Below are 25,331 nucleotides of genomic sequence, written 5' to 3' on the forward strand. Positions count from 1 at the left end.
TACCAAGGTTCAATTCAATAGTAAAGAAATAAAAATAATAGCAATAAGATTTTTTTCCTATCATATTAGAAAATATTAAAAAGAATAATGCTGTCCGGTGCTGATGAGGTAGAAGGAAATGCTATTGATTGGAATATAAATTGATGGATTCTTTTTGGAGATGAATTTATCAATATCTATTAAATTTTAATTGCACATTTCCTTTGATCCTGCACATGATAATATATCTTAAGGAGCTAATAGGACAAGTTTGCAAACATAAATATATGGGGATATTTTTATAGCATTGTTTATAATGGCATAAGATTGGAAACAATCTAAATGTCTTTCAGTAGGAGATTGGTTCAGTAAATTATGGTACATTTCCTACAATGACTATGCAGTCATCAGAAGAGATTAGGTTGATCTTTATTAATTGACATCGAAAGATAATGAAAAAGGTCGCAGAAGAGTGCATAGAGTACACACAGATCCCATTTATGTGGAAGAAAAAATATATATGTTTTAACACATACATTTAAAAATATGGAAAGAGGACTTCCCTGGCGGTCCAGTGGTTAAGACTCCACGCTTCCAATGCAGGGGGCGCAGGTTCAATCCCTGGTCGGGGAACTAAGATCCCACATGTTGCACAGCACGGCCAAAAAAAAAAAAAAATATATATATATATATATATATATATATATATGGAAAGAGATTCAACAAAATGTTGAAGATAGCTTTTGCTATGGAGTAAAATTACTGGGAACCTTTAATTTTCTTCATGTCATCTTTTAAAAAAAATAATCAAAATAACTTTTTGTTGTTGTTTTTTGTTTGTTTTTTGTTTGTTTTTTTTTGTGGTACGCGGGCCTCTCACTGTTGTGGCCTCTCCCACTGTGGAGCACAGGCTCCGGACGCGCAGGCTCAGCGGCCATGGCTCACGGGCCCAGCCGCTCCGCGGCACGTGGGATCTTCCCGGACCGGGGCACGAACCCTTGTACCCTATATAGGCAGGCGGACTCTCAACCACTGCGCCACCAGGGAAGACCCCTAAATAACTTTTTAAGAAATAATAATGTAGCATCAGAAAAAATATTTTTCCATATATAAATGTATATTTAAAATATATGAAATAACTTCATATTATAAAACATATATAATAATATATATATATTATATATATATCTTCATTGTAGGGGAAGAAGAAATTGTACTGTATGCTATGCACTCTTTGTTTTTTTGTAAATATTTATGGAGTGTTGCTGTGTACCAGCTATTGCTCAAAGCAGTTTACTCATACTAAACACATTTAATCCTCTCCAGCAACCTATGATGATGTAGGTATTATTAGCATAATCCCCATTTTATAGATGAACAACAGAGAGGTTAAGTGACTTGCCCAAGGTCACACAACTAGTGAATAACACAGCTAGGGCTTGAACCCAGGTAGTCTGGCTCCAGAACCCATGCTTTTGGTTTTACTTTTGGGTCTCTACTGGATTATGAGGTAGGCATTATGATCCCCTTATCAGAGAGCATGAAATGGAGATTCAGAGAGGTGAAATTACTTGTCCAAGGTTCCACAGCTTGTGAAGGATGGAGCTGGTACCCAAGCCCAGATGTGTGGGTCACAAACCCAGACTACAGGCTGCCTCCCAGATCTGGGGCTGCTCCTGTGGAGAAAGGGGAGGATGGAGGAATCTGTGGCTGTCAGTGGGCGGGCAGGGGCTTTTCCAGTCCCTGAGTGCCCCCTACTGGCAGTAGATCAAAAAGCAGGGTCCTGCGCAGATGTACTAGAGAATGGACTTGAGGATGCTGGGAGGGGGAAGGGTAAGCTGGGACGAAGTGAGAGAGTGGCATGGACATATGTACACTACCAAATGTAAAACAGATAGCTAGTGGGAAGCAGCCACATAGCACAGGGAGATCAGCTCGGTGCTTTGTGACCACCTAGAGGGGTGGGATAGGGAGGATGGGAGGGAGGGAGACGCAAGAGGGAAGAGATATGGGGATATATGTACACGTATACCTGATTCACTTTGTTATAAAGCAGAAACTAACACACCACTGTAAAGCAATTATAGTCCAATAAAGATGTTTAAAATAAATACATAAATAAAAATTTAAAAATAAATATGTGCAACTAAAAAAAAAAAAAAAAGCAGGGTCCTGGGTCCAGCTGGAGCAGGAGGGATGAGCTCTGGGGCTGAGGGTACGGATACAGGCTGAGCCCCTTCTCACCCCTCCAGTTCTCCGTGGACATCGACTCCGAGCTGGTGGAGGAGCTGCCGGCCGAGATCGAGCTGTGGCTCGTGCTCGTGGCTGTGAGCGCCGGGCTGCTGCTGCTCGGGCTCATCATCCTGTTGCTGTGGAAGGTGAGGACACCCAGCCCGCCACTGCGACGCCCGCTCTGGGACCTCCTGCCAGCAGACCCTCCCCAACTCTCCCTTCATCTCAGTCCTCACTTCCGTCTCACCCCCCGTCCCCCAAGTCCCCCCTACCTCTTCGCAGCTCCCAGTCGCACCCCCTGCCCCATCCTCATCTCACCCAGGATGCTCCTGCCTGGGTTAATGGGGGGACCTGCAAGCCAGAAAGGGGAACCAGGAGCTCTGGCTCCTGCTACATCACCAAGCTGGGGCTGGGACCCAGGCATCCGGGCCCCCGTTCATGAGTGCTGCTGGCAAGGACCCCCCAACCCCCCCTGATGGCCCCTCCCCACCTCCTCCCCTCCGCAGTGCGGCTTCTTCAAGCGAGCCCGCACTCGGGCCCTGTATGAAGCTAAGAGGCAGAAGGCGGAGATGAAGAGCCAGCCATCAGAGACAGAGAGGCTGACGGACGACTACTGAGGGGGGCAGCCCCCCACCCCTGGTCCACTGGGTAACGCGGCCTCCGGGCCCCTTCCCCCAAGCCCCCAGCTGGCTGGGGCCTCTGACTCTGTTCTGTCTGCTCCTCTTCCTTTATGGGCCCTCTCTGCACGTCACTCTGTCCCCAGTACCACCACAAAGAACAGGCCACTCTGTCGGCCTCCTTCTCCGCACCCTGGGAGAGCTCGGGGTGTCTGCTCTCACCAGCCTCCCCACTGAGCCCCTCAAGGACTTGGGACCCCCAGAGGGAACCATAAAACCCTCCCTGTGCGCCCTCTGCTTTCTGGGGATCGGGAAAGGGTCAAGGCCAAGGCCAGGCCCCATCTTTGTAGGCCACAAGACAAACTTCAGAGTGATTCCACACCCCCATCCCCACCTCTAGAGAACGAGGGCACTAGTAGAGTCCTTCTTCTGGGAACCAGCCCTCTTCCTCTTGGGAGTCCCCTGGGGTGACAGACTGACCCCTCCCGACACTGTGGTCAGGGTAGATCACCACCCCTCCCAGCCATTCCGTCAGCAGTCTCAGCGACTGCCCCTCTGTCTCCATCTGCCTCTCCCTCTCCTCTCTGCCTTCCTCAACTCCTCCTTCCTCTGGGGCCCGGGATGGGGAACCTCGTCCCCCCATCTCAGCGCAGGGAGATGGCATTGTGTTTGGGTAGCGGTCCTGGCTTTGAGGACCTCCAGGTGGGGAAGGAAGGGGCTGGGCACATCTTCCCACTGGCGCAAAAGCTGGATGCTAAGGGCCTTTCTCTTCTCCCCTTCTCCAGTGTGACTTCTTTAAGCGGACCCGCTATTACCGGATCATGCCCAAGTACCACGGGGTGCGGATCCGGGAGGAGGAGCGCTACCCACCTCCAGGGAGCACCCTGCCCACCAAGAAGCACTGGGTGACCAGCTGGCAGACTCGCGACCGATACTACTGACATCCTCCCTGATCCCACCCCTGCTCCCCTAGTGTCCCCTTCTTCTATTTATCATAAGTTATGCCCTGACGGTCCACAGGGGCTACTGCCTTTGGCTGGCACCAGCAGGCTCGGGCACACACACCTGTTCAAGTGTATGCACGTGCCCTCCAGCCATGGCCTTCTCCCCGAAGGAGGGCTGGGGCCGTGGAACCTGCATTGCTGAGCACTGCAGCCCTGTGCCCTGGACACATATGAGCACATATGGGTCCTACTGCTTGTGGACTGTGCTTGTGCGCCCCAGATGGTGCATGGACATGCGTGTCCCAGCCTCTACCTGTGCCGTAACCACGCCAAAGGGCCTCCACCAGAGCCAGGAGGAAGAGGCCCCCAATGTGGTGACACCTCCTCTGTCACACTGGACCCATCGTGCGCCACAGTCACTGGACTGACTCTGTCCTCAAGATGAAAACTACTGACAGGCCCCCGGTGCAGCTCCCGATACCCGTGCCAGAGAGTCGGAGCCTGCCTAAGGTTGTCCAAGGGGGTGTTCACAGGACCCGGCATGCTCAGACCCAAGAGCAGAAGGAACTAGAAGGAAGGTCCCCAGGATGGCTTTCTTTCATGAATCGTTGCGAAACCTCTGTCCTCAGCCATGGCCGTTCCATGCGCTAGCAGGAAATTCAGCCCTAAGAAAAAAGATGGACACAGTGCTAGGCAGCCAGGACACACTGTGCTGGGACTGCCCTGGGAGCACAATGGAATCCTCAACAGAAGAGGGGACTGGTCCTGGGCCAGGGAGATGTTGGAAGGATACAGAGCAGATACCACCTTTCAGCCACATTACCATCCTGGCCTGGAGGGACCCCCACAAGATCACAGAGGGAGCGACACTTGAATGTAGAACAGGGAGGGAGCCCCACGATGCCACATCAGCCAGACCCCCCTCTGCCCCCCATGACCGTGGGCTGGAGACCTAGAAGTGAAGGTCTTGGCTGTCCTTGGCTTTCAGAGCCAGGTTAGCTCTGCCTTCTCCCCTGTGGCCCATTCCAGAAGTTGAGTTCCAGAAAACCTCTCTTGACCCCTGCCTATTGGCAGGCCCCCTCCCCAACCCCTGCCCACTTCCATGGTACTGTAGCAGGGGAGCTCCCTCCCCCTCCTCGTGCCTTCTTTGTATATAGGCTTCTCACGGCAGCCAGTAAAGAGCTCCCAGTTTGTACACACTGCTTCTGCCTCCGTCCACCCCCGCGCCTCACCAACGCCATTCGGTCTGACGGATCATGCTACCTAGCCGACCCCCAGGTGGACAAAGCCAGGTGCAGGGCTCATAGAGGTTGGGAGGGTGAAGCTCTATGGCGGAGACACCTGCTCCTGTTCTCAGGGGTGTCCCAGTCTAAGGGATGGTCATGGTCACATAACTGAGATCCAGAACATGAGATGAATGAAAAAGACCCGAGTAGACTGGATGGAACCCAAAATGGCTTCTTGGTGGTGAGTGCGCCAGGCCTGGGGAAGAGGTGGTGGAGGGCAGGGTCTGGAAGAAGCAGGAAGCCACTGTGCTGTAGAAGCAGGTAGTCCCGGGGAATGGTGGGGCGAGGCTGGGTGCACAGGTGGAGAGCCGAGAGCCCTCGTCTGGTGGCTAAATTCAGACAAGAACCTGCTTTACTGCCTCAGTTCCCCCACAACTAGCCCTAGGCCCCGTGATGAGTCGAGCAAAAGGTGGACCAGTGACACAAGCCCGGAAAAACTGAAAGGTCATAGTATCCATGTCCTAGCCTCTGGGCGGGAGTACCTGGAGTCCTAGTCAGCGGCAGCTCCTCCAGACGTGCTGCTGTCCTGAGTCCACAGCCACAGTCCACAGCGGGTCAAGCTCTCCGCTGCCTCCTCTGCGCTAAGGTTGTCCTAAATCGTGGCACAGGTCCTTCTGTTAATTGTCCCTAAGGCGGTGACCTTTGGCAAGAAAGAAGGCCGGAAATTACCACCCAGAGAAGCCTAGAGGCAGATCTTCAATTCAGCTACGCAGAGCCCTCAGACCCAGCCGCTGTCTCGGGCTCCTCCTGACGTGTCTGCCTTCCTGTGCCAGCTGTCTGCCCTCCCCACTCTCTACCAGAGCCCACCCCCTCACTTTCTGTGCTGGGATTTGTCACTGATTGACAGTGAAATGTCCAATTCCTCCAGGAAAACCCCAGCCCCTACCCAGAGCTCTCAGAACCAGTAACCGGAGACCTCAGTTTGTTTTCCAGAATCTGGGTTATTCACTGGGCCAGGAATAATACACGTGTGGGCTGTGAAAGCCCAGCTCAGGTTGAGCAGAGTTCCGTGCAGTTCGGTCCAGTCCTCTGCAACCACTTCCTGCTGCAGAAAGAAGTGGGATCTCCACATCCCTCTGGCCAGCTTCACAGGCCCAGCCCCCCACCTCCTGTGAGCACCTGTTTGGATACGAACACACCATCTGTCTCACACACACGGTTGTGAGAATAAGTAGTCATTTTCCAGGACTGGTGCAGCTACCCTTTCATGAAAGAAACATACTGACAGAGATGCAGCAATGTCCGCTTTATAGAAAAGGACCCTTTCTAATGCCAAGCTTCTTGACCTCCTTGGAGCTGCAGCACCTCCGAACAGTTTCAGAAGAGGGTCTTGGCTTTTATATCACTAAAAGAATCCATAAGGTAATGCTCTTCTCTGGTCACAGGGCTGGATTGCGTTTCCTGGGCCCTCCTGGTTGGATGAGGCCCCGTGAGGCCATTCCGGCCGATGAGTTTTCAGCCGGAGGGAAGGGGATCAATTCTGGGCTGAGACAGTTCATTGCTGGGGGTGCCTCTCCCAGTTCTGCTTCTCCTAACTCTGCTGCTGTGGAAGCCTGTGTTGAGATAAAGCTTTGTCAGGCCTTGACAGCCCCCCACCAACCCACGTTGTACATTTAGTGGGAAGTTTGGGAATTTGGGGGGTTTTGTTACCTCCCATCACCTAACCTAGCTGGACTGATACACCACACCACTCCCATTACCACCCTTCAGCCATCTCTGCAGGAGGAATTTAATCCAAGCTCAGAGCCTCATTACGGAAGTCCAGCTCGAAGGGGACGATCATGGGAAATCTCCTTCTGTCGCTTACATGTAGCCTCAGAGGTCATGGCCTTTTCCTTGTTACTTTAGTTTTGATAATAATAGTAATAGCTGCTATTTATTCATTATTTACTGTGTGCCAGGCATAGGGCTTGGCTTTTTACATATAGTATTTCATACACTCTTCTGGGCAACTTGAAGACTGCACACACCAACGTTGTCAATGACCTAATGGCTAGCCTGAGGGATGTTCAGTGGTCCTCCCTGATACCTCTGTGGCCTGTCTTCCCAGTGACCCCAACTTCTTTTTTCTCCTTCTTTTCCGTTCAGTGTGCTGGGTGCTGTGCCTGGAGACAGTGCTGGAGACAGTAGTGCTGGAGACAGTGGTGAATAAGACCAAGACAGCCCTGCCCTCGTGGAGCTTAAAGTCTAGTTGGGGAGACGGATGAGTCAGCAGATGATTACCACTTGGTGTGATAAGAGCTAAAATAGTGCTAGGTCAGGAGGCCTAAGGAACTTTTGGAGGGAGCCCATAACCCAGCCTGGGGGGTCAGGGGCCTGAAGAAGGGTAGGTGAAAGTGAGAAGAAAGAATGGTCCATGGGTAAGAGACAGCATTAGCAACAGCGGGGAGATTGGAGGCTGGTTCAAGGCAGTAGATAAGTATGGCTAGGAGTTGAGCAGGGAATGTGGAGAGATGAGGCTGGAGAGTTAGGCCAAATCAGATCATGTGAGAGCTAGAAAGGCTCCAGTAAGAAGTGGAGCGCCATCAAAAGGCTGTGAGCAAGAGAAGTAACACCTTCAGATTTGCAGTTGAAAATGATCCCTGAACCTCTTTCCTCAGCTATAAAATGGGATAAGAGTAGCACAGTAGAGTTGTCTGGAGAATTAAATGAGATGATGCATGCAAACAGTGCCTGGCACATAGGTTATTATTCATTCAGCTAAGAGATCCCTTCCATCGTGACGCCTTGCACGTAGCTCTGCATTGGCTGTAATTGCATTGTTATAACTATTATTTACTTATGCAGCTCTCTCTCAAACTGAGAACTGAAATAATCAAGGGAAAAGACCATGTCCCAATCCTGTCTATGTTTCCCGTTCCCAGCATATAAGCCTAGCACCTGTTAGGCACTTGGTGAGTGCCAGACAAGGACTGAAGGGTGAAAAACACCTCAAAGGGGAAAGCGGGAGGGGTGGAGGGAACAGGACTTACGGCGTTCGACCACAAGAGGGCGCGCTATGTTCCCACGAGAGAGCCGGGCTGCTGGGCAAGGCTGTACTCTCGGCCTCCAGCACAAATCACCTCAAAGGACCTTTCTCTAAAGAAGCCCAGGGCAGAAAAGGTTGCTTTCTCAGGTCAAATGAGTAGGGAGTAATAAAATAAAAGTGTTTTGAAAAGTTTATTGTAGCCGCCGCTAGGCGTTAGTTAGGGGGTTGGGCGTTTTTTAACTGGAAAAGCAAAATGCCGCCTTTTCCTGAGCGCTTAGATATTTGTGGAAGTGGGTGGGTTGCATATCTATATGAGGGATTAGCGTGGGCTTGCACCCCGAACCCGAAGTTAGCAAACATTCACAGTCTGAGTCACTCATCAGGACTGGAAACCCACCAGACCCCCTGAGGGAAAGCAGGTGCGTGGAATTCAGGACAGGTGAATCAGACCCCTTTGGGAGGAAAGGAATGCGTTGAAAGCTACCCGGACAATCTCAGGGAAGGCAAGTGAAGGAGATTCAGGGAGGGAGCGGGGAAAGGAAGGAGTGTAAGAGGAAAGGGAATAACGGGCCTCTGGGGAGGGAGGGGTTAACCCGGGCTAGGCGCAGAGGAGGAAGGCGCGTGGTGACGCCCGGGAGGCGGGCTCTCGGCGAGGCCTCTCGAAAACACCAGGCCGCTCCGGGTAAACAACGTGTTAAGGGGGTGGGCCCAGGGGCAGCCACGTGCCGGGGCGAGAGGCTACTGGCTCTCCCGGAGTTGTTTGTGAGCCGCCATTGGCAACGTCGGGGCGCCGCGACGAGCCGATTGGCCGGGATTCGGAGACCCGTCAGGGCCAGGGTGGGGTGTAGGCGGCTGCTGCGGCGCTGGGCCCACCTGGGCCGAACGGAGCGCCAGCGCTATCCGGGCGGGGACCGGAGCCCGAGCCCGAGGCGCGGCCGCCGCCGCCGCCATGCGCTGGGTCCGCGCGCTGCTGAAGAATGCGTCCCTGGCAGGGGCGCCCAAGTACATCGAGCACTTCAGCAAGTTCTCCCCGTCCCCGCTCTCCATGAAGCAGTTTCTGGACTTCGGTACAAGTGGGCGGGAGGCGGCTGGCAGCGAGGGCCCGCGGGGGGTGGAGGTGGAGTGAAGGAGTCCTGGCCATGAAGGATTAACGAGGAGGGTAAGGGAGGCCGAGTGACAGGGAAGGTTTGCTTGCAGGGGTCCAGACAGGAAAGGGTTAACGGGGAGGAAGGGGCCGGCCGCCGGGCTTGAAAGGGTTAAGGGCACCGTTACTGAAGAGACTGAACTGTTAGCAGGAAGGGGGGGGGCACTGAGAAGGAAGGGTCCAAGATGTCTTCCTGGGCTTTGTGAGGGGTCTTGGAGAGGAAGGGGCAGTGAGGCGGTGACGTTGGAGCAGGAGGGTGTAACCAGGCACTAAAGGGTTACTGGGGGTTGTCCTGGCGACTCTAAAAGTGAAGGTCAGAGAGGAGATGAGGGGGATGCTGGTGGGGGTAACAAGGCAGCACTGGGAGGCGCAGCCATCTGGAAGGAGACCTGCGCGGGGGTGGGCGCGGAGGGGTCGTTTGGGGGAGGGGGCTCTCTCAGATGAGTCAACAGGAGTGAGGCCCTGGCCGGTCCACCTCCGCGCACTGAAGGAGCTGGCTCCCAGCTGTCCTAGAGGGCAAGGACACTTGCAGATCACATCTGCTGTGGCCTGGCCGCCTTACCCCAGCTGGGCAGGGGTCCGGGGCACCATGAGATGGAGCCAGGTAGCTTGTACCTACCCATCCTTGGCTGCCCCCCTGGGATCCTGGGCCAGGGTCGCCTACCATCAGTGTTCTGGGGGTGGCAAGGCTGTGCCAACGTCGGGACTGAAACAGGCATTGTGTGGACCCTGTCTGTTCACACATGGTGCCAGCTGGAGATCAGGGGGGGTTGCCCGGGTCTCTCAAGAGTTGAGGAGACAGAGCCTGGCTTAGGTTACAGCTGTGTCACTGGTGGGACGGGGCGGGGAGGTGGCAGCCATGATACAGGGCATCTGTTCCCCAAGACTTGTCTGCCTACCCCCCTCCCTGTTTGAGCTCCGCCCATGTAGGAAAGCCTGAGCCCACTCCCAGCCCCCAGCATCTGTCCAGTCCAGACTGGACCCCAGTTAACAGAACTGTCACAGGAGGGAGGGGCTCACAGTAGAGTTTGGTCCCCCACTTGGAGTTCAGTGAGGGAAACAGACCTTCAGAAGGATGGTGACATGCACTGGATGACAGTTAAAAGCGGAACCTGGACTTAGAACCCAGGTTTCCTGACTCTAGGCCATGGCCTCATTCAGTCCTCTACTCCCTCTTCATTTTCAAGCCAGACCAAGGATCAAAGTATTTGGGCCCCGGTTCTCAGGCCCTGTCTACCTCACAGGTGGGCGAGCATTAACATAGGGCAGCTCTACAGTGGGCATAAAGACCAGCTGGGCCAGAGATGACACTGGGACCCTGCAGCTGCGGTGGTCCGAGCATAGCTCCCCTCAGCCAGAGGGAGCTCATCCCAAGGTAGGGATGGATTTCCCAGGCCCTTCTGCCCACCTGGATCAACCCCCCCCGAAGTGAGTATCTACTAGGAGGGAAAGAAAGAGAAGTGAATAACTTGGGCTGGAGGCAGCTCCCTGTGGGCCCAGGGTGGCCCTTTTCCCTGTGGTTGAAGGCAAGCAGGGTTCAGCTGGGGGTGAGGAGAGGATGCAACCTCTCTAAGGGTTAGGCTGGGTGGTGTGGTGGTCAGTGCAGGGGGGGTCAGGAAAGACTCCTTGTCCCATGCCTCCATCTCTTCTCTTCTGAACCCTCAAGGAAATAAAGGATGTAGTGACCTGACCCCGCCCCCACCCCCAAGATGTCCTCTGGCTCCAGTGCTTTGTAACTCTGTGAGCTCACCCTTCCCTCTCCCACCAGGGTCCAGCAATGCCTGTGAGAAAACCTCATTCACCTTCCTCAGGCAGGAGTTGCCCGTGCGCCTGGCCAACATCATGAAAGAAATCAACCTGCTTCCCGACCGGGTGCTGAGCACACCCTCGGTGCAGCTGGTACAGAGCTGGTGAGACCCCTGAATAGGTCCCCGCACCTCCCACCCCATTGTCAGATGCCCCCTGCTCCCAGGAACCTTGAGGGAGGCGGGGAAAGAGGAGAGGCACAGGGACTCCGAGAGGTAGGGGGGTTCCTGCGGTCAAGTGGGAATGTTAGGCCAGAGCAGGGACTCAGATCAAGCTCGTGGCCTCCATGTCTAGGGGACACAGCCCTATACTCACCACCCTCCGTTCTCTGGAAACACAGGATCCACCTAGGAAATCATCATTTTCACAGCCCCAAACCCAAATCAGGCTAATGTCGGCATTTGCCACCAGCCCTGGTCCTGAAAATCTGGCACCTGTTGGGTAGTATTTACCTGAGGCAACTTAGTGGGAAGCAGACACCGGAAGAAGCTAACCTTCAAATTATATAATCCAAACACGTCAGCGTGTTTTGGATGTTGGAAATCACTGGAATAGATGCAAGGATGGCTCAGTACCAACTCCAGAGAGCTTTGGATGGGCAAAGACCAAAGGTTTATTGCACAGAGCAGCAGTAGCAGAGAGAAATCCTCAGTAAAGTTTACTCAGAAACTCTGTCCAGGGATAAGTACCTGAACGCCATTAGCCAGAGGCCAGTCACATGGAGAAGGAGCAAGAATTTGCTGTGTAACTGGGTATGTAAATGCGTCATCATGGCTGATCTTCAGTGGCGTGTGTGCAGAAATCTTGCCCTTGCTTCTGGCGGTGGCAGGTGTGGTGTGACTGTGGTTTCCTTTTGGATTCGCGGCATCCACACCTACTTCGAGCCCAGTGCCGTGTTAGGTTAAACAGGCAGCAGCGACCCTCAGGGAGCCTGTGATCGCACGGCGGGGAGTAGAAGAGGGCAAACTAAGAGCTACACAGCGGCAGGAGCAGGAAGCCGCTGAAAAGTTAGCTTTATTTAAATTAAAAGCGAAGTATTATTTTAAAATAACATTGATTGGGTTTTTTCCCCTCGTTGCGGAAGTATGACATGTTCACGTTGACACCTGGAGAACACAGAAAAGTAGATAAAAGGGAACGCCAACCACTACCCTCCACCCCTTAACCACACACTGTTAAGGTTTTGTAAGTGCCCTTTATTGGTGCCCTTCCAGCTTTTTTCTATGCATGAATATGCATATGCATGACTTACTCTAATTAAACGAGGATAAGGTAAGGAAGGACCAGGTACATGATGTGTGCACAGTGAATTTCAGTTGAATCAGAAAGTTGTGGGGCAGTTGAAATGGACGCAGAGAGGAGGTGACGTGTCACTGGGCCTTACAGGGTACCTAACTGAACCCTGACCTAGAAGGGAGGGAAGGGCATTCCAGGCCAAAGGAACTGCTTGTGCAAAGGCGCAGAGGCCGGAGAGGGCCCGGCTGGGGCATCTGAGCGCTCACTTTGTGGATACAGTGCTGTTACTGCAAGCGGTGAAGGTGGACGGGGGGACAGAGGGCAGAGCCTGATTTGCATGTGGCCCAACAAGGTCACCCCTCGCTGGGCCCTGTCCCTTAGAGGTCCAAGACCTCTGAGCCAACTGGCATTTCCTGCCATCGGGCAGTGTGGAAGGCATGGGGAGGGACGGAAGGTACCATCTGTTCTCCCCAGCCCTCCTCCGGCTGAGTCACCTGGCTGCCTCTCCAGCTGGTCCCTGACTCCAGGCCCCTCCCTGGACACCGTGTTCCTAGAAGAGTCAGGGGATGTGGGGAGGGAGGGCAGGGAGCTGCTGAACTGCCCGCGATGCCCCCGAGGCCCCCAGAGTCCCTTCCTGAAACGCGGTTACACGTGTCGGGGGGCTTGGCCTGACGTTTTTCTTCCCTCAGAGCTGGGAAGTAATGTCCAGCAGCAGCAGGAGGGAGTGAAGTTAGACAAAAGGGAAGACTTCCCAGTGCATGACTCACTTAGAGGGGAGCAGGCCAAGGTATTGCTAGAGTGTGCTGACACACTGAAGAGACGGCCTGCTGAGACTGTTCCCGGAGAATGGGCATCAGCTGCAGCAAGAGAGACTGTGGTCTGAGGGAAGGAAGGACTCTCTGAAGCGGCTGCCTGTGAGAGAGGGCAGACCTCCCTATCTGGGGGAACCCCCTTGCCAGCTTGGATGATAGAGGCGGTGGAGGTGGGTAGAGTTTGCAGGAGAGGAGGGGGACGACCTATCAGAGAGCCTGGCAAGAGGCCCGCTAGCCTCAGAGTCTGATGAGTGAGGAGCAAAACCTCCCCTTTGGAAATGGACAAGCCCTGAGCACCTGCTCTCTGGAGGAGCAGAGGTAATAGTTAATCTGTGGCAACAGCTAATGGAGTTTCTGTTCAGCTGGGGAAAGGTTCCAGGCAGGAATCACTGTGGGCAAGTGGAGAATTCCTGGCTCTAAACAAACCTGATGTATTATTTCAACCGGACAGACTTGGTGTTGTGGGAACCTGTTTTGGAAGTGACTGGAAGGTAGAGGAAAGCCCTGGGTGGTGGCGCCGGCATGCCTGACTCTGAGGCTTGGCTTTGCTGCTTGCTAGACACTTAATGTTTGGTCAACCACGTGGCCCCTCTGAGCCTCGGCTTCCTCATCTGTAAAATGGGGATCCGTTCTGTTGCTAAGGGTCAGATGCCACTGCTGGCTGTGAAAGTACACGGAACTCTCTAAGCGTGAGTGATGTCTGCGAGCTTCTGGCAACAGCACCTCCGGGACAAAGACGATGTGCTGTGGCAGAGGTTCTCTTCACAGCGTAGTAATAATAATGATGACGATGACAGAAGCAGACATGCCTGGAGCCGTTCTAAGCGTGTCCACGTATTAACTCATTTAACTTCACAACAGCCTGATGAAGTAGGCCTTGTTCTTATCCCCATTTTGTAGACGAGGAAACTGAGGTTCAGAGAGAGTAAGAAACTTGTCTGAGCTCATTCAGGTAATAACTGGTAGAGCCAGGATCCCAGCCCAGGCTCTGTGATCTGGAGGCTGCGTTCTTGAAGGGAAAGGAGAGAACCGCGTTCTGGGACAGTGACCAGGAGTCAGAGATTTCTAAGCTCGCAGAGCAAGTCAGTGGGAAAGTAGATTTTCTTTACAGAGAGGGTTTGATGGCTAGTATTGTGGGGGCACAGAGGGGTAACCTTGCCTCCTCTCAGGAGAGAAAGACAGCCTGAGGAAGGGCGTGGAGTCGGTGGGGATGTACTTCGAGAAAAGGGAGGGTTGAGTGATGACTGCAGAGTAGAATCAAACGACAGCGAGTCCCTCCTGTCACCAGTAGAGCCTTTGCAGGGCTGTAGGGAAGGGGGTGGCAGGGGGTGTCACCAGCACCTTCTCTGAACTTCCCTCGCGTCAGCAAGGTATGTAGACCCCAAACCCAGTCCTTGCCCTTGAAAAGAATGACCACCTCACAGGTTCCGGGCGCCCAGGGCCAAACCCTGCCATTGAATCCCTCAGCCGCCACTTACGTAATCAGAATGGAGACCCGGGCACCAGCATCGTCTCCTCTAATCCGCGCCTGCTGCTACGAAGCCCACTTCACACACGGGAACCTGAGTGGCACCGCCAGCAATGGGACCCAGGTCGGCCTGGCTCAGGGCCGTGCCCATCACCCCTCCACAAGCAGCTTCCAGATAGATGGAGGACACGTCTGCCCCCTCTCCCCTCCTCGCAGGGCCTTTGCCTTGTTCACACCCCTGGTCCCCAGCGGCTGTGGACACTAGTACGTGGTGCACACACACCCGCAGGCGCCCAGACTCAAACATGCTTACCACTCCTCTGCCCCCACGCAAGGCTGCACACGCCTCCTCCCCAGCTGCCGGGCACTCATTCCGACACCCACGCTCACACGCGCGCACACACACACGCGCACACGCACACACACATGCTCACACACACACCCACGCTCACACAGACGCGCGCGCACACACACACATGCTCACACACGCGCACCCACACACTCACACACACACACACGCTGTCTCGCTCCCTCCTCTCTCCGTTTTCCACTCCTCCCAGCTCCTAAATCCAGGGCTCTGGAATGGCTGGAAAGCCCCAGAGGCACGGTTTGGGGCTTCCACATTACCTCGGTGGAGGGGAGGGGAAGGAAGCTCTAGATCTCACCCAGGAAGTCCTGGGTGGCCTTGTTTACTGTTGGGGTCGGCAGGCCAGGCCTTCCCTAGGGCGTCACATTGGCCCCACTACCTGCTCTGCCAGGCCCGGGGCAGGCTGCGCATCTGTCATTGCACCACTGGTCCAGACTAGTGTCCAAGCCCAGCTCTTTCTCTGGCCCTCGGGGGTGGGCAGCCCAGGAGCCAGCGTCACTCCTTCCCCAGCGTCTTTCCCTGTTTAGGACCAAGATCTGGCCCAGGGCTGAGGTCTGGTCTGCCAGGCCCTTGGGGGGCTTCAGGCCAGAGTCAAGGTTCCCCTGGGAGAATCTTTGTCATCCTCTCCTCTTCCTTCCAAGAGTACACTCAGGACCACTGCCCTGAAGGAATGGCCCTGCGAGGGGGGCAGGCAGGGATTCTAAACCCTGCTTCACAGTCAGGAGACGGAGGCCCGAGGCTGCCGCTCTCCCCAGAGCCCTGCCCGCAGGCGCTGCTCGTTGCCAGTCCATCCTGGTGCCCTTTGTTCTACTTCACTGGCCACGTGACAGCGCCCTGTGGTTCATTAGGCAGCCCCAGAGGGGCGGGGCCCGCAGCGAGAGCGCTCACCCTACCCTCGCCCCCGCTCCTGGCCAAGCTGGTCAGGGGCCCCTAGCTCTCTCTGCTTACCCCAGGGTCTTGGGAAGGGGTTCCAGGGCCCCCACCCCTCAGCTGGTCTCCTCGCTCTCCTCTCTCTGCCTGTCCCCACCATTGCATACTCGCAGGTTCTCCTCCCAAATCCCCTCTCCCTCTAAGAATCCCATGAGCCTGACGCTTTCTTCTGGGTGTGGTCAAGGAATGAGGGATAACACAGGCCTGTGAGAGAGGATCCCAGCTCTGCATGTTAACTTCCTCATCTGTAAAATGGGTCTAGCGGTAGCACCCCCCCAACACACAGGGTCACTGTGGAGGTCAAAGTAGGGGAACACAGAGCAGAGCCCTGGCACAAGGCCGGCGCCAGTAGCTGCTGGGCCGCCTTCACCAGCAGCATCGCTGTTGGGACCGGTGTAGACAGTGAGCACTTGACCGTGTGGTGTAGACTTGGCATCAGACAGACCTGGGTTGGAATCCCAGTGCGAATGCTTACTGTGTGGCCTGGGGCATATTACCTGCCCTCTCTGAGCTGGTTTCCTTGTCTGCAAAAGGGGGGAAATACCACATGCTCATGAAGGCTGCTGGGAGATGAGAGACCCTGTGTAGACTCTGAGCTCTAACAGTCACTGGGTAAGTGTCGTCTGTTCTTATTCTCCAGGGAGCCTGCGGTGAGGCCGAAGGAGGGCCGCTCTGTCTGCTGGGGCTGCGGGGGTACTGAGGGGGAGCTGATCTCCTCTGCTGTCGGCTCCGCCTACCAGTGACTACGCCACCTCTTGCCAGGCGTCGTGCCGGGCCCTGGGTGGGGAGGGCAGGCAGGCGCAGCAGGGCGAGCACGGCCCCATTCCTGCCATCAGTGGCCGTCCAGAGCGTGACAGATTCAGACATGGTGTGATTCCGAGTCTTTGTCCAGTACAACCAGGAGAAGTGTGTCGTGTGCCGCCTGGGGACCCAGAGGGTGCACTCAGCTGTTGACAGTGTCTGAACCACTGTTCGAAACAAGAGCAAACGTTTAGAGAGTGCTCACTGTTTGCTGGGCACCGTGTTGATTATCACATTTAATTCTAACCAGAAAGCAGTGACAGCAGTAGGTCCAAAACCCTTCCTTTTCTGATGAGGAAACTCAGGCCCAGAGAGGTTCCATGACTTACCCAGAGCCACGCAGCTCAAAGTGGAAAAACCCAGCCAGGAACTCGGCAGAGCCAGCTTCAAAGCTAGCCCTTTTACCCTCTTCTCTACTGGTTTAAGCAGCAGAGGGGAGAGTAGCAGCTAGTGGGTGGAGGGGGCAGGGCACTCCAGGCAGAGGGAACCGCAGGCCCCACGGGCTGAGCACTTCGAGCAGCCAGCACTGTACAGTGGCAGGTGCGCTGGAGGCCGGTCTTCACTGTACTACCTCCCAGCTGTGGAGCTGCTTGAGGCCTCAGTTGAGGAGACTGTGAAATGGGGCTAATTACTGCCGTTCTTACCTGTCAGGGTCAAAGCACTGTGTACCTGGGAATGCTTCCAACTGTGGTGGGGGCCTCTTCTAGAGACACTGTTAGGCCCCGGGGGCTCCCCTCCCCCCGCCCCGGTCAGAGCTCTGGGTGGCCCCTCCTTCCTGCCGGCTGGAAGTGTTTCTGCCGGAGAGAGGCTCAGCTCTCCGCCTTCCCCAGGAGAATGGGCTGTTGCGGGCTGAGGTGTCAGCAGGGAAGCAGTGGCGTCCTGCCTCGCAGGAGGGGCAGGGGGGACACTGGCTCCAGGTTGGCAGCATCTGGGCAGCCCGGGTCGCTTCAGGCTCTCCATGGGCTCCAGCCCTACCCAGTGTCAGAGCTGGGCATGCCCACCCCACCCCGAGTCCTTCCCACCCACCATTTAAAATCCAGTTCCCTAGGAGCCTGCACAGCTCCTGGTGCCTGCAGTCGGGAGTATGAGGCTGTCATCTTCCTCCTGGAACCCCTGCTCTGGGAGAGCTCTGGGCCTCCCTGAACCCCTGCTCTGGGAGAGCTCTGGGCTGGCCACTCTGCCCCCGTGCCCGTGGGATGCAGAAACAACCCTGCGGGACAAACACTAAGATCTGCTTCCACGACGGGCCCTGGGGAGCTAAGTGCCTCGCCCCAGCCTGCCCTCGCTGCTGGTCTCGGGCAAGGCCCCTCTCCGGTCTGGGCCTCAGTCTCCTAATCCGGGAGACCTGTGGGTGGGGTGGTCACCAAACCCCCTTTGAGGACTGGTATTCTAGGATGTCAAGCAGAGGCGCTCTAGGTACCAACAAATTAGAGACCTTCTTGCATAACTCGCGGTGTCATTGGGGAGACTCACGTACGGAGGGAGCAGAGTGAGAGTACTTTAGACGCAGCTCGTGAACCCACGCGGCCCAGCTCTGGGCGGCGCCCACTGGAGGCGCAGGACGGAAGCAGGGTCAGCAGAGTCGGGTGTGCCGGGGCCCGGCCTGGGGCTGAGGCGTCCCCCGCCCCCTCCCGCACACAGGTATGTCCAGAGTCTCCTGGACATCATGGAGTTCCTGGACAAGGACCCTGAGGACCATCGGACCCTGAGCCAGTGAGTGAGGCCTTGGCTGGGGGCGGGAGGGCAGGTGTGGGCCACGGCCCCGGGGGCAGAAATGCCAGCGGGATGAAGGAAATGCCCCCACCCTCAGGGGTGTCCAGTCTGAGGGGGCAGACAGCCCCCGATCCTTGGTGTGCCCTGAGTCTGATGGGGGGACCCAGGCCCCGCCCCTGTGGAGCTCCCAGGCCGTCAGGCAGGCGGTGGGAGATTTGGGGTGGGCTTCCGGGGGAGTGGGCTGGGGAGAGTCGAGTGGGTGAAGGCACCATGGAGAGAAGCGGGGTGCTTCTGAGGGTGTCCCAGGGCTGGGGCAGGGTGAGGGCCGACGTGTACCCCCATCGCAGGTTCACCGACGCCCTGGTCACCATCCGGAACCGCCACAATGACGTGGTGCCCACCATGGCGCAGGGCGTGCTGGAGTACAAGGACGCCTACGGCGACGACCCCGTCTCCAACCAGAACATCCAGTACTTCCTGGACCGCTTCTACCTCAGCCGCATCTCCATCCGCATGCTGATCAACCAGCACAGTGAGCGGGCGCGGGGCCGGTCGCTGTTCGCATGTTTACAGAAGGCAAAACCGCGTCGCCTCTTTACGCGGCGTTCGTAAAATTCTCTTTACGTTAGGACACAGGTGGTTGTCTGGTGTTTCTTACTCCAGGAGTATTAACTATGATTGTTGAGAAATCGTAGCCAGTCATTAATTACACAAGAAGGTAAAAATTATTTTTAAACGTATAGCAAAAGAGAAGACTAAATATAACGTAGAATGTATGGGGAGGAAACTTCTGAGAAGACTTGCTTCAGGCCTACAAAGGTCCAAGACTGGCCTGGGCCAGGGCTGGAGGGGCCAGGGGTCAGGGGTCAGGGGAGAGAGGGTGGGGGGGTGCGGCATCAGGGTCAGAAGTGTCAGAAGTAGAGGTGGAGCACTGGAGAACGGGGGGGAGGGAGTGCTGGGGTTGTGCGGCCCCGCTAACCGCGCCCGCCCTCCCCGCCCGCAGCCTTGATCTTTGACGGCAGCACCAACCCAGCCCACCCCAAACACATCGGCAGCATCGACCCCAACTGCAGCGTCTCTGAGGTGGTGAAAGGTGAGCTGTCCCCACCGTGCCTGGCCCACAGAGGAGCCCCAGTGATCCCCCAATCTTACCTGGCCAGACGGTGACCCATTCCCCAGTGGGTGGGGGCCACGTCCCCATGGGTTCAGTGTTGGTGCCAAGAGGACTGCCTGCTGGGGAGAGGTCACCCCATTCCCTGATGACCCCTCTCTTCTCTCAGATGCCTACGACATGGCCAAGCTCCTGTGTGACAAGTATTACATGGCCTCACCTGACCTGGAGATCCAGGAGATCAATGGTGAGGGAGTGAGGCTGTGTGTCTGCCTGTCTGTCTGTCTAAGCGCTGGGCACATGGGAGAGGAAAGTGAGGTGGGACTCAGGAAATGAACTGTTACCTGGATGAGAGAGAAGCAGAGCTGTTATTGTATTATTATTATTAATTTATCTGGTAAATATTTATTAAGCAGTAAACCCAACAGGCAAGGTCCCCGTTCCCACGGAGCTTACATTCTCGGTACTGGGGAGGTTGGGGAATGGGACCTTTAACCAAGGAACAAATAACAAACAAGATAACTTCAGGTCATGATAAGTGACAGGAAGGAAACACAATGGGGTAACGTGACAGTGATGGATAGGAGCAGTGTATTAGGTGGGAAATGAGTTTGGCTGTCTTCCCAAAATCCAAAAACTGGTTTAATTTGAGAGAGAGGTTTCCATCTCCCCAGCCCCTGGGGTAGAATGGTGAAAGCTGGCTACCCACCCTCATGTCTCAGTTCCAGCCTGGAGAAGGGGAAAGAGGATGTAGAAGGCAGGGCCTAAGAGCTGAACACAGCACTTTCCTACGTCTCCCAGCTGCAAGGGAGGCTGGGAATTTAGTCTCTAGCTGGGTAGTCACGTGCTAGTCAAAACTTCAGGGGAGGGAGGCATCTATTACTAAAAGAAGAAAGGGAATAACGGATACAAGAGGATGGCTACAAGGGTCCTACTTTGGATGGGGTAGTCAAGGACCAGAAGGAACAGTGTGGTGGGGTTAGGAGATTAAAGGGGTGATGGGTGGGAGAGAGGCTAGGCATGCAGGGCCAGTGGACCACAGACAGGAGCTGGGATTTTGAGAACAGCAGAAAGCCACCGGAGGTTTGAAGCACGATGATGACAGGATCTGAGTAACATTCTAAAGATATTTAGAGGGGACTTCCCTGGCGGCACAATGGTTAAGACTCCGTGCTCCCAATGCAGGGGGCCCAGGTTCGATCCCTGGTCAGGGAACTAGAGCCCACATGCATGTCGCAACTAAGGAGCCTGTGAGCCGCAACTAAGGAGCCCACCTGCCAAAACGAAGACCCAGTGCAACCAAATAAATATTAAAGAAAAAAAAAAGATATTTAGAGGTTGGAGGAGGCAGGAGAGGACACAGGAAGACCAGTTAGGAGGTCACTGCAGATTCAGGCAAGGGGAAGGGAAGGCAGCAGAGAGGAAAAGAAGGGGGTGAACTGGATAAATACCTTGGAGGTGCAGGGGTGAGGAGGATCAGGGCCTCTACCCTCCCCTCCACCCACCTGCTCCTCAGCCACCCTGGCCTGTGGGCCAGAAACCTGAGGTGTTCACGCCTCTGTGCCTGGAAGTCACACTGCCCACATCCTAGTCTTTCCTTAAGACCTGGATCAAGTCCACCTCCTCTGAAAAGCCTTCCCAGGAAGAGTTAGGCACCGCCTGCCCCAGGTGTGCCTCTGAATTGCACTGTTTGCATTACTTGGCAGAAACCAAAGGGCAGAGACAGGCCGCTTTACTTCAGGATCCCTGGGGTCAAGCCCAGGGCCTAGCACACAGCTCTGGGTACAACACCTAATGTGAAAGTCAGTTGTGCGTTTCTCTGTCTAGAGTTGAATTTCTGAGAGGGTAGGATTGAATTTTATTCAACTTTATGTCTCCACTGCTCAGCACAGGGCCCGAGTTTCCTTCCTTCATTGATCCACTCACATTTACTGAGCTTCTGCTACATGCAAAGCTCTGTGCCAGGCACCAGGAAGAGACACTCAGTCTATAAAACCAAGAAAACTCTCCAGGATAGAGTGATTCTTGGGAAGTAGGATGCTGGTGTCAAAATCACCTGGGCAGCCCCCTCCCCTCTCCTCTAAGTGAACAGGCTCTACAGGGGATTCTGGTATCAAGGTGAACGCTAGTAGGCTACATTTAGGATAGACAGATATTATTTGGGTGGATGAATGATGGATAGATGGGTAGATAAACAGTGGATGAATGGAAGGATGGATCTGTACTTTGAATGAATGGATAGATGGGAAAGAGATGTTTGAACAGATACATAGATCGAGGGACAATTGGATGGTTGGGTGGACATCGAATGGGTAGATAGAGGAACGAATAGATATTGAATGGATATGACTATGAATGGATGGATAATGGATGGCTGGACGGACAGACAGACACTGTACAATGGATGGATATTATACAGAGAGAGAGATGGATGAATGGACACTGAATGAATGGCTAGACGGATGAACGAATGAGCAGATGGATGGACGATGGAGGGACAGTGGTTGGTGGTTGAGTGCTGGGTGCTAGATGCTGGTGAATGAATGCTGAATGCTGACCTCCTGACAATTTCCTGATCTGTGGTTTGGACTTCCCTGGCAGCATCCAACTCCAAACAGCCAATTCACATGGTCTATGTCCCCTCCCACCTCTACCACATGCTTTTTGAACTCTTCAAGGTGAGGAGGCTGGGGGATGGTCCTTTGTGGGGGGTGGGAGTGGTGGGGTCTAGGTTGCTCTCACTGTGTCTTACCCCTTTTCCACCACAGAATGCCATGCGAGCGACTGTGGAAAGCCATGAATCCAGCCTCACTCTCCCACCTCTCAAGGTCATGGTGGCCTTGGGCGAGGAAGATCTTTCCATCAAAGTATGTGACCCTTGACTTTGGGGACCAGAGAGCAGTGGTGTGGAGACTTCCCTCCTGCCAGGAGATGGGCTGAGGGAAGCCCCTGGGGGTGAGGAAGATCTGAGAAGGTCGGGTGGGGTGTGGAGAGAACTGAGGTCTGGAGACCCTGACGTGTCCCACGTCCCCCAGATGAGTGACCGAGGTGGGGGTGTTCCCTTGAGGAAGATTGAGCGCCTCTTCAGCTACATGTACTCCACGGCCCCCACGCCTCAGCCTGGCACCGGGGGAACCCCACTGGTGAGACGGCTTCTCTCTGGCTCCCCCCACTGGCCTCCTGAAGGATGCCTGTTGGCCTTCGGGTCTCTTATCAAATTGTCACTCTTGCCCATCTCTCGCTTCCCTACCTCCCATGGTCCCTCCGTCCTTGTGTGGCTGTGTGTGAGTCTGAGTCTGGGCCTCCCTGCTCTTCCTGTCTCTCCCAGCCTGTACCTACCTACCTATCTGTGGGTGTCTTCTGTCTGTCACTGTTGCTCAACTCTCCCTTCCCCTCTCTCTCTCCACAAGTAACTACCTCTCTCTTGGAGTTGTTCAGCTTACCAACACCTCCCTGTCCGTTCCCAGCAGAGTAGGCAGAGCTGGGTGTGGGAAATTGAGACAGAGAGGTGCCCCGTGACCTGCCCAGACCCCTGGCTACCAGTCCCGAGCCCCTCTCCCTGCCCTGCTTACTGCTCCCCACCCGCCCCATGCTCCGCAGCCTTCCTCCCTCTGCCAGACCGATTTCCTTTATCCCACGGTCCCCACCTTGCCTCAGAGCTGTCCCTTTCTCATGTCCCCTCCCCACCCCAGTTCTGGGAGTCCCCGTGCACGACCCCAGCTTGGCCCTCCTCACTCAGCACATCGGGTCCCTGCAGTTCCAGGAAGCCCAGGGCCAGTGTCTCCTCACACTCCCTTCTCACCCCCTTGCAGGCTGGCTTCGGGTATGGGCTCCCTATTTCCCGCCTGTATGCCAAGTACTTCCAGGGGGACCTGCAGCTCTTCTCCATGGAGGGCTTTGGGACCGACGCTGTCATCTATCTCAAGGTGAGTGCCCCTGCCTGCAGAGTCTGGCTGGGGGAGTTTGCTGATAGGTCGGGCCTGTTATTAGGTTTCTTTTCCATCCCTCCAACCTTTTCCTGATTCCAAACTGAGAATCAGAGCGAAGCTATAGTTCCCAGCCACCAGGCACTCCTAAGTTGGCAGGCAATTTCAGGGAGTCTGTGGTTTGCATGAGTAAGACCCTGTTCTGGGAACCCTTGACTTGCTAGACTCAGAAGGAAATGGGGTGGGGGGGGCACTTCCCTGGTGGCGCAGTGGTTGAGAGTCCGCCTGCCGATGCAGGGGACACGGGTTCATGCCCCGGTCCGGGAAGATCCCACATGCCGCGGAGCGGCTGGGCCCGTGAGCCATGGCCGCTGAGCCTGCACGTCCGGAGCCTGTGCTCCGCAACGGGAGAGGCCACAACAGTGAGAGGCCCGCGTACTGCAAAAAAAAAAAAGGAAAGGGGGGACCACAGAGAACTCCTGATTCAGCTCAGGGGGGAGACTGAGGCCCAGAGCTGGTGACCTTATTCAGGGTCACAGAGCCTAGCCTCCTTCCTATCCCTCCCTGACCTTTAAGTGAACAGCCTTCTTGAATGGGCAGGAGCAAGCCACAGAAGGGACAGACCCTTTCATGGGTCTTTCCGGGTTAGTCATCTCAGCCCGTGTCTGGCACTTGGCTGGGCTAACATGTGGGCCACAGTCAGCGGCCACCAGAGTGTACCGGGGCAAGGCTGGTGTGCCGAGGAGTGGGCAAGGCGCAGGGAAGCAGGAGAGGCTGACCCTGATGCCGTCCAGGCCCTGTCCACGGACTCGGTGGAGCGCCTGCCCGTCTACAACAAGTCAGCCTGGCGCCACTACCAGACCATCCAGGAGGCCGGCGATTGGTGTGTGCCCAGCACGGAGCCCAAGAACACGTCCACGTACCGTGTCAGCTAGAGGCCGCCCCACTCATCTGCGCCCAGGAGCATGGACTGCTGTCTCTGCATCCGGCCACCATGGTGACCCTCCCTGTCCCCACCCCAGGTTGGGGGAGGCTCTCCCTGATGACCAGCTTCTTGGCTCTGTGGAAATCACTGCGGTGACCGGTCTGTGGTGGCCCCTAAGTGCCAATCTCTGTCCCTGTGGAGACTCCTAGGGGATCTCCCTGGGTCCAGTCTCTGTGGGCAATGCCTGAGGATTGGGGGATGCCTCCACCCTGATAGGGTGTCCCAGAGATACATTTCCATGGCATTCTTTCTCTCTGAGCCCAGAGCTGCCACTTCTCTGCTGGGGGTCCTAGGTCCCCCTCACTGCCTTCCACAGCCCTGGCCTTCCAAGTGGACACCCCTGCTTGCCTTATTCCCTTGGCCCGTGCCGGTACCCTGGCCCTGGTCTGGTGTCAGTGTTAGGAAGGGGCCAGGTACCCGCCACATCTGTCATAGGGGGAGGGGACCCTTGGTTGGGGACCTGGTCCTACAGTCTCTTCCTCCACTGAGTTTAAGGTCAAAGTTAGGGGGGAGGGGTTTCTCACCTGGGGCTCACCCCTAAAGCCGAGGAGCCTGGGAGGACCCAGAGCTTGGCCGTCCAGCCAAGCTGCTTGAAGCCTGCAGGTGGCCCCAGCGATGTTTCTGCCGCCGCCTGAGCCCTTCCCCTGCATGTCCTCACATGCGTCCACCTGCCTGCCACACACGGTCCCCCACCGAGCTCCAGACCCCAGTTCCCACTGTGCCCGCGTGTGCTTGGGGTGGCTTTCTCCCTAGAATGTTGTGTGTACATAGCTAGTTTTATAGCCCTTTCCCTTAGCACACAGGGGGTTAAAGTTGTGTGCTCCTCCCAGTGGCTGTGATGGTGACAGTGACATCCACAGTAAAGAGGAGATCGAATGAGACTGCAGCCCTGCTGCTTTCCTGGGGGAGGGAGATCCTCACGTATAAACGCATACAGACTGCAGCCCCTGTGACCAACACATGACGCGCTCGGGACACCTGATCCCGGCTCAGGACGTGGTTCAGT

At 55.5% G+C, this 25,331-nt stretch overlaps 2 protein-coding genes across 4 annotated transcripts in view; both read left to right on the top strand.

The window, feature by feature from the left end:
- The window catches only part of ITGA3 (integrin subunit alpha 3), a 28,260-nt gene extending 24,516 nt beyond the window's left edge, over positions 1 to 3,744 (top strand). The window contains exons 24-26 of the mRNA XM_059997825.1: positions 2,232 to 2,357; positions 2,718 to 2,859; positions 3,614 to 3,744. Coding sequence (XP_059853808.1) covers positions 2,232 to 2,357; positions 2,718 to 2,828 — 237 coding nt within the window. The 3' untranslated portion in view covers positions 2,829 to 2,859; positions 3,614 to 3,744. The remainder of the gene's footprint in view (positions 1 to 2,231; positions 2,358 to 2,717; positions 2,860 to 3,613) is intronic.
- Positions 3,745 to 8,861: 5,117 nt separating this feature from the next.
- PDK2 (pyruvate dehydrogenase kinase 2) lies at positions 8,862 to 25,206 on the top strand. 3 transcript variants are annotated; one of them, XM_059996598.2, is made up of 11 exons: positions 8,862 to 9,093; positions 10,939 to 11,080; positions 18,232 to 18,303; positions 18,651 to 18,835; positions 19,307 to 19,396; positions 19,584 to 19,661; positions 22,016 to 22,092; positions 22,183 to 22,281; positions 22,450 to 22,557; positions 23,227 to 23,340; positions 24,135 to 25,206. In XM_059996598.2, the coding sequence occupies exons 1-11, from the start codon at positions 8,976 to 8,978 to the stop codon at positions 24,273 to 24,275; spliced, it is 1,224 nt and encodes a 407-aa protein (XP_059852581.1). In that variant the 5' UTR covers positions 8,862 to 8,975; the 3' UTR covers positions 24,276 to 25,206. The 3 variants fall into 3 exon arrangements, with proteins under 3 accessions (XP_059852581.1, XP_059852580.1, XP_059852579.1); XM_059996596.1 differs by lacking the exon at positions 8,862 to 9,093 and adding an exon at positions 9,167 to 9,185; XM_059996597.1 differs by lacking the exon at positions 10,939 to 11,080 and having other exon boundaries at positions 8,992 to 9,093.
- The last annotated feature ends 125 nt before the right edge of the window (positions 25,207 to 25,331 follow it).

The sequence above is a fragment of the Delphinus delphis genome, chromosome 19 (assembly GCF_949987515.2).
Source record: "Delphinus delphis chromosome 19, mDelDel1.2, whole genome shotgun sequence".
Taxonomy (NCBI): domain Eukaryota; kingdom Metazoa; phylum Chordata; class Mammalia; order Artiodactyla; family Delphinidae; genus Delphinus; species Delphinus delphis.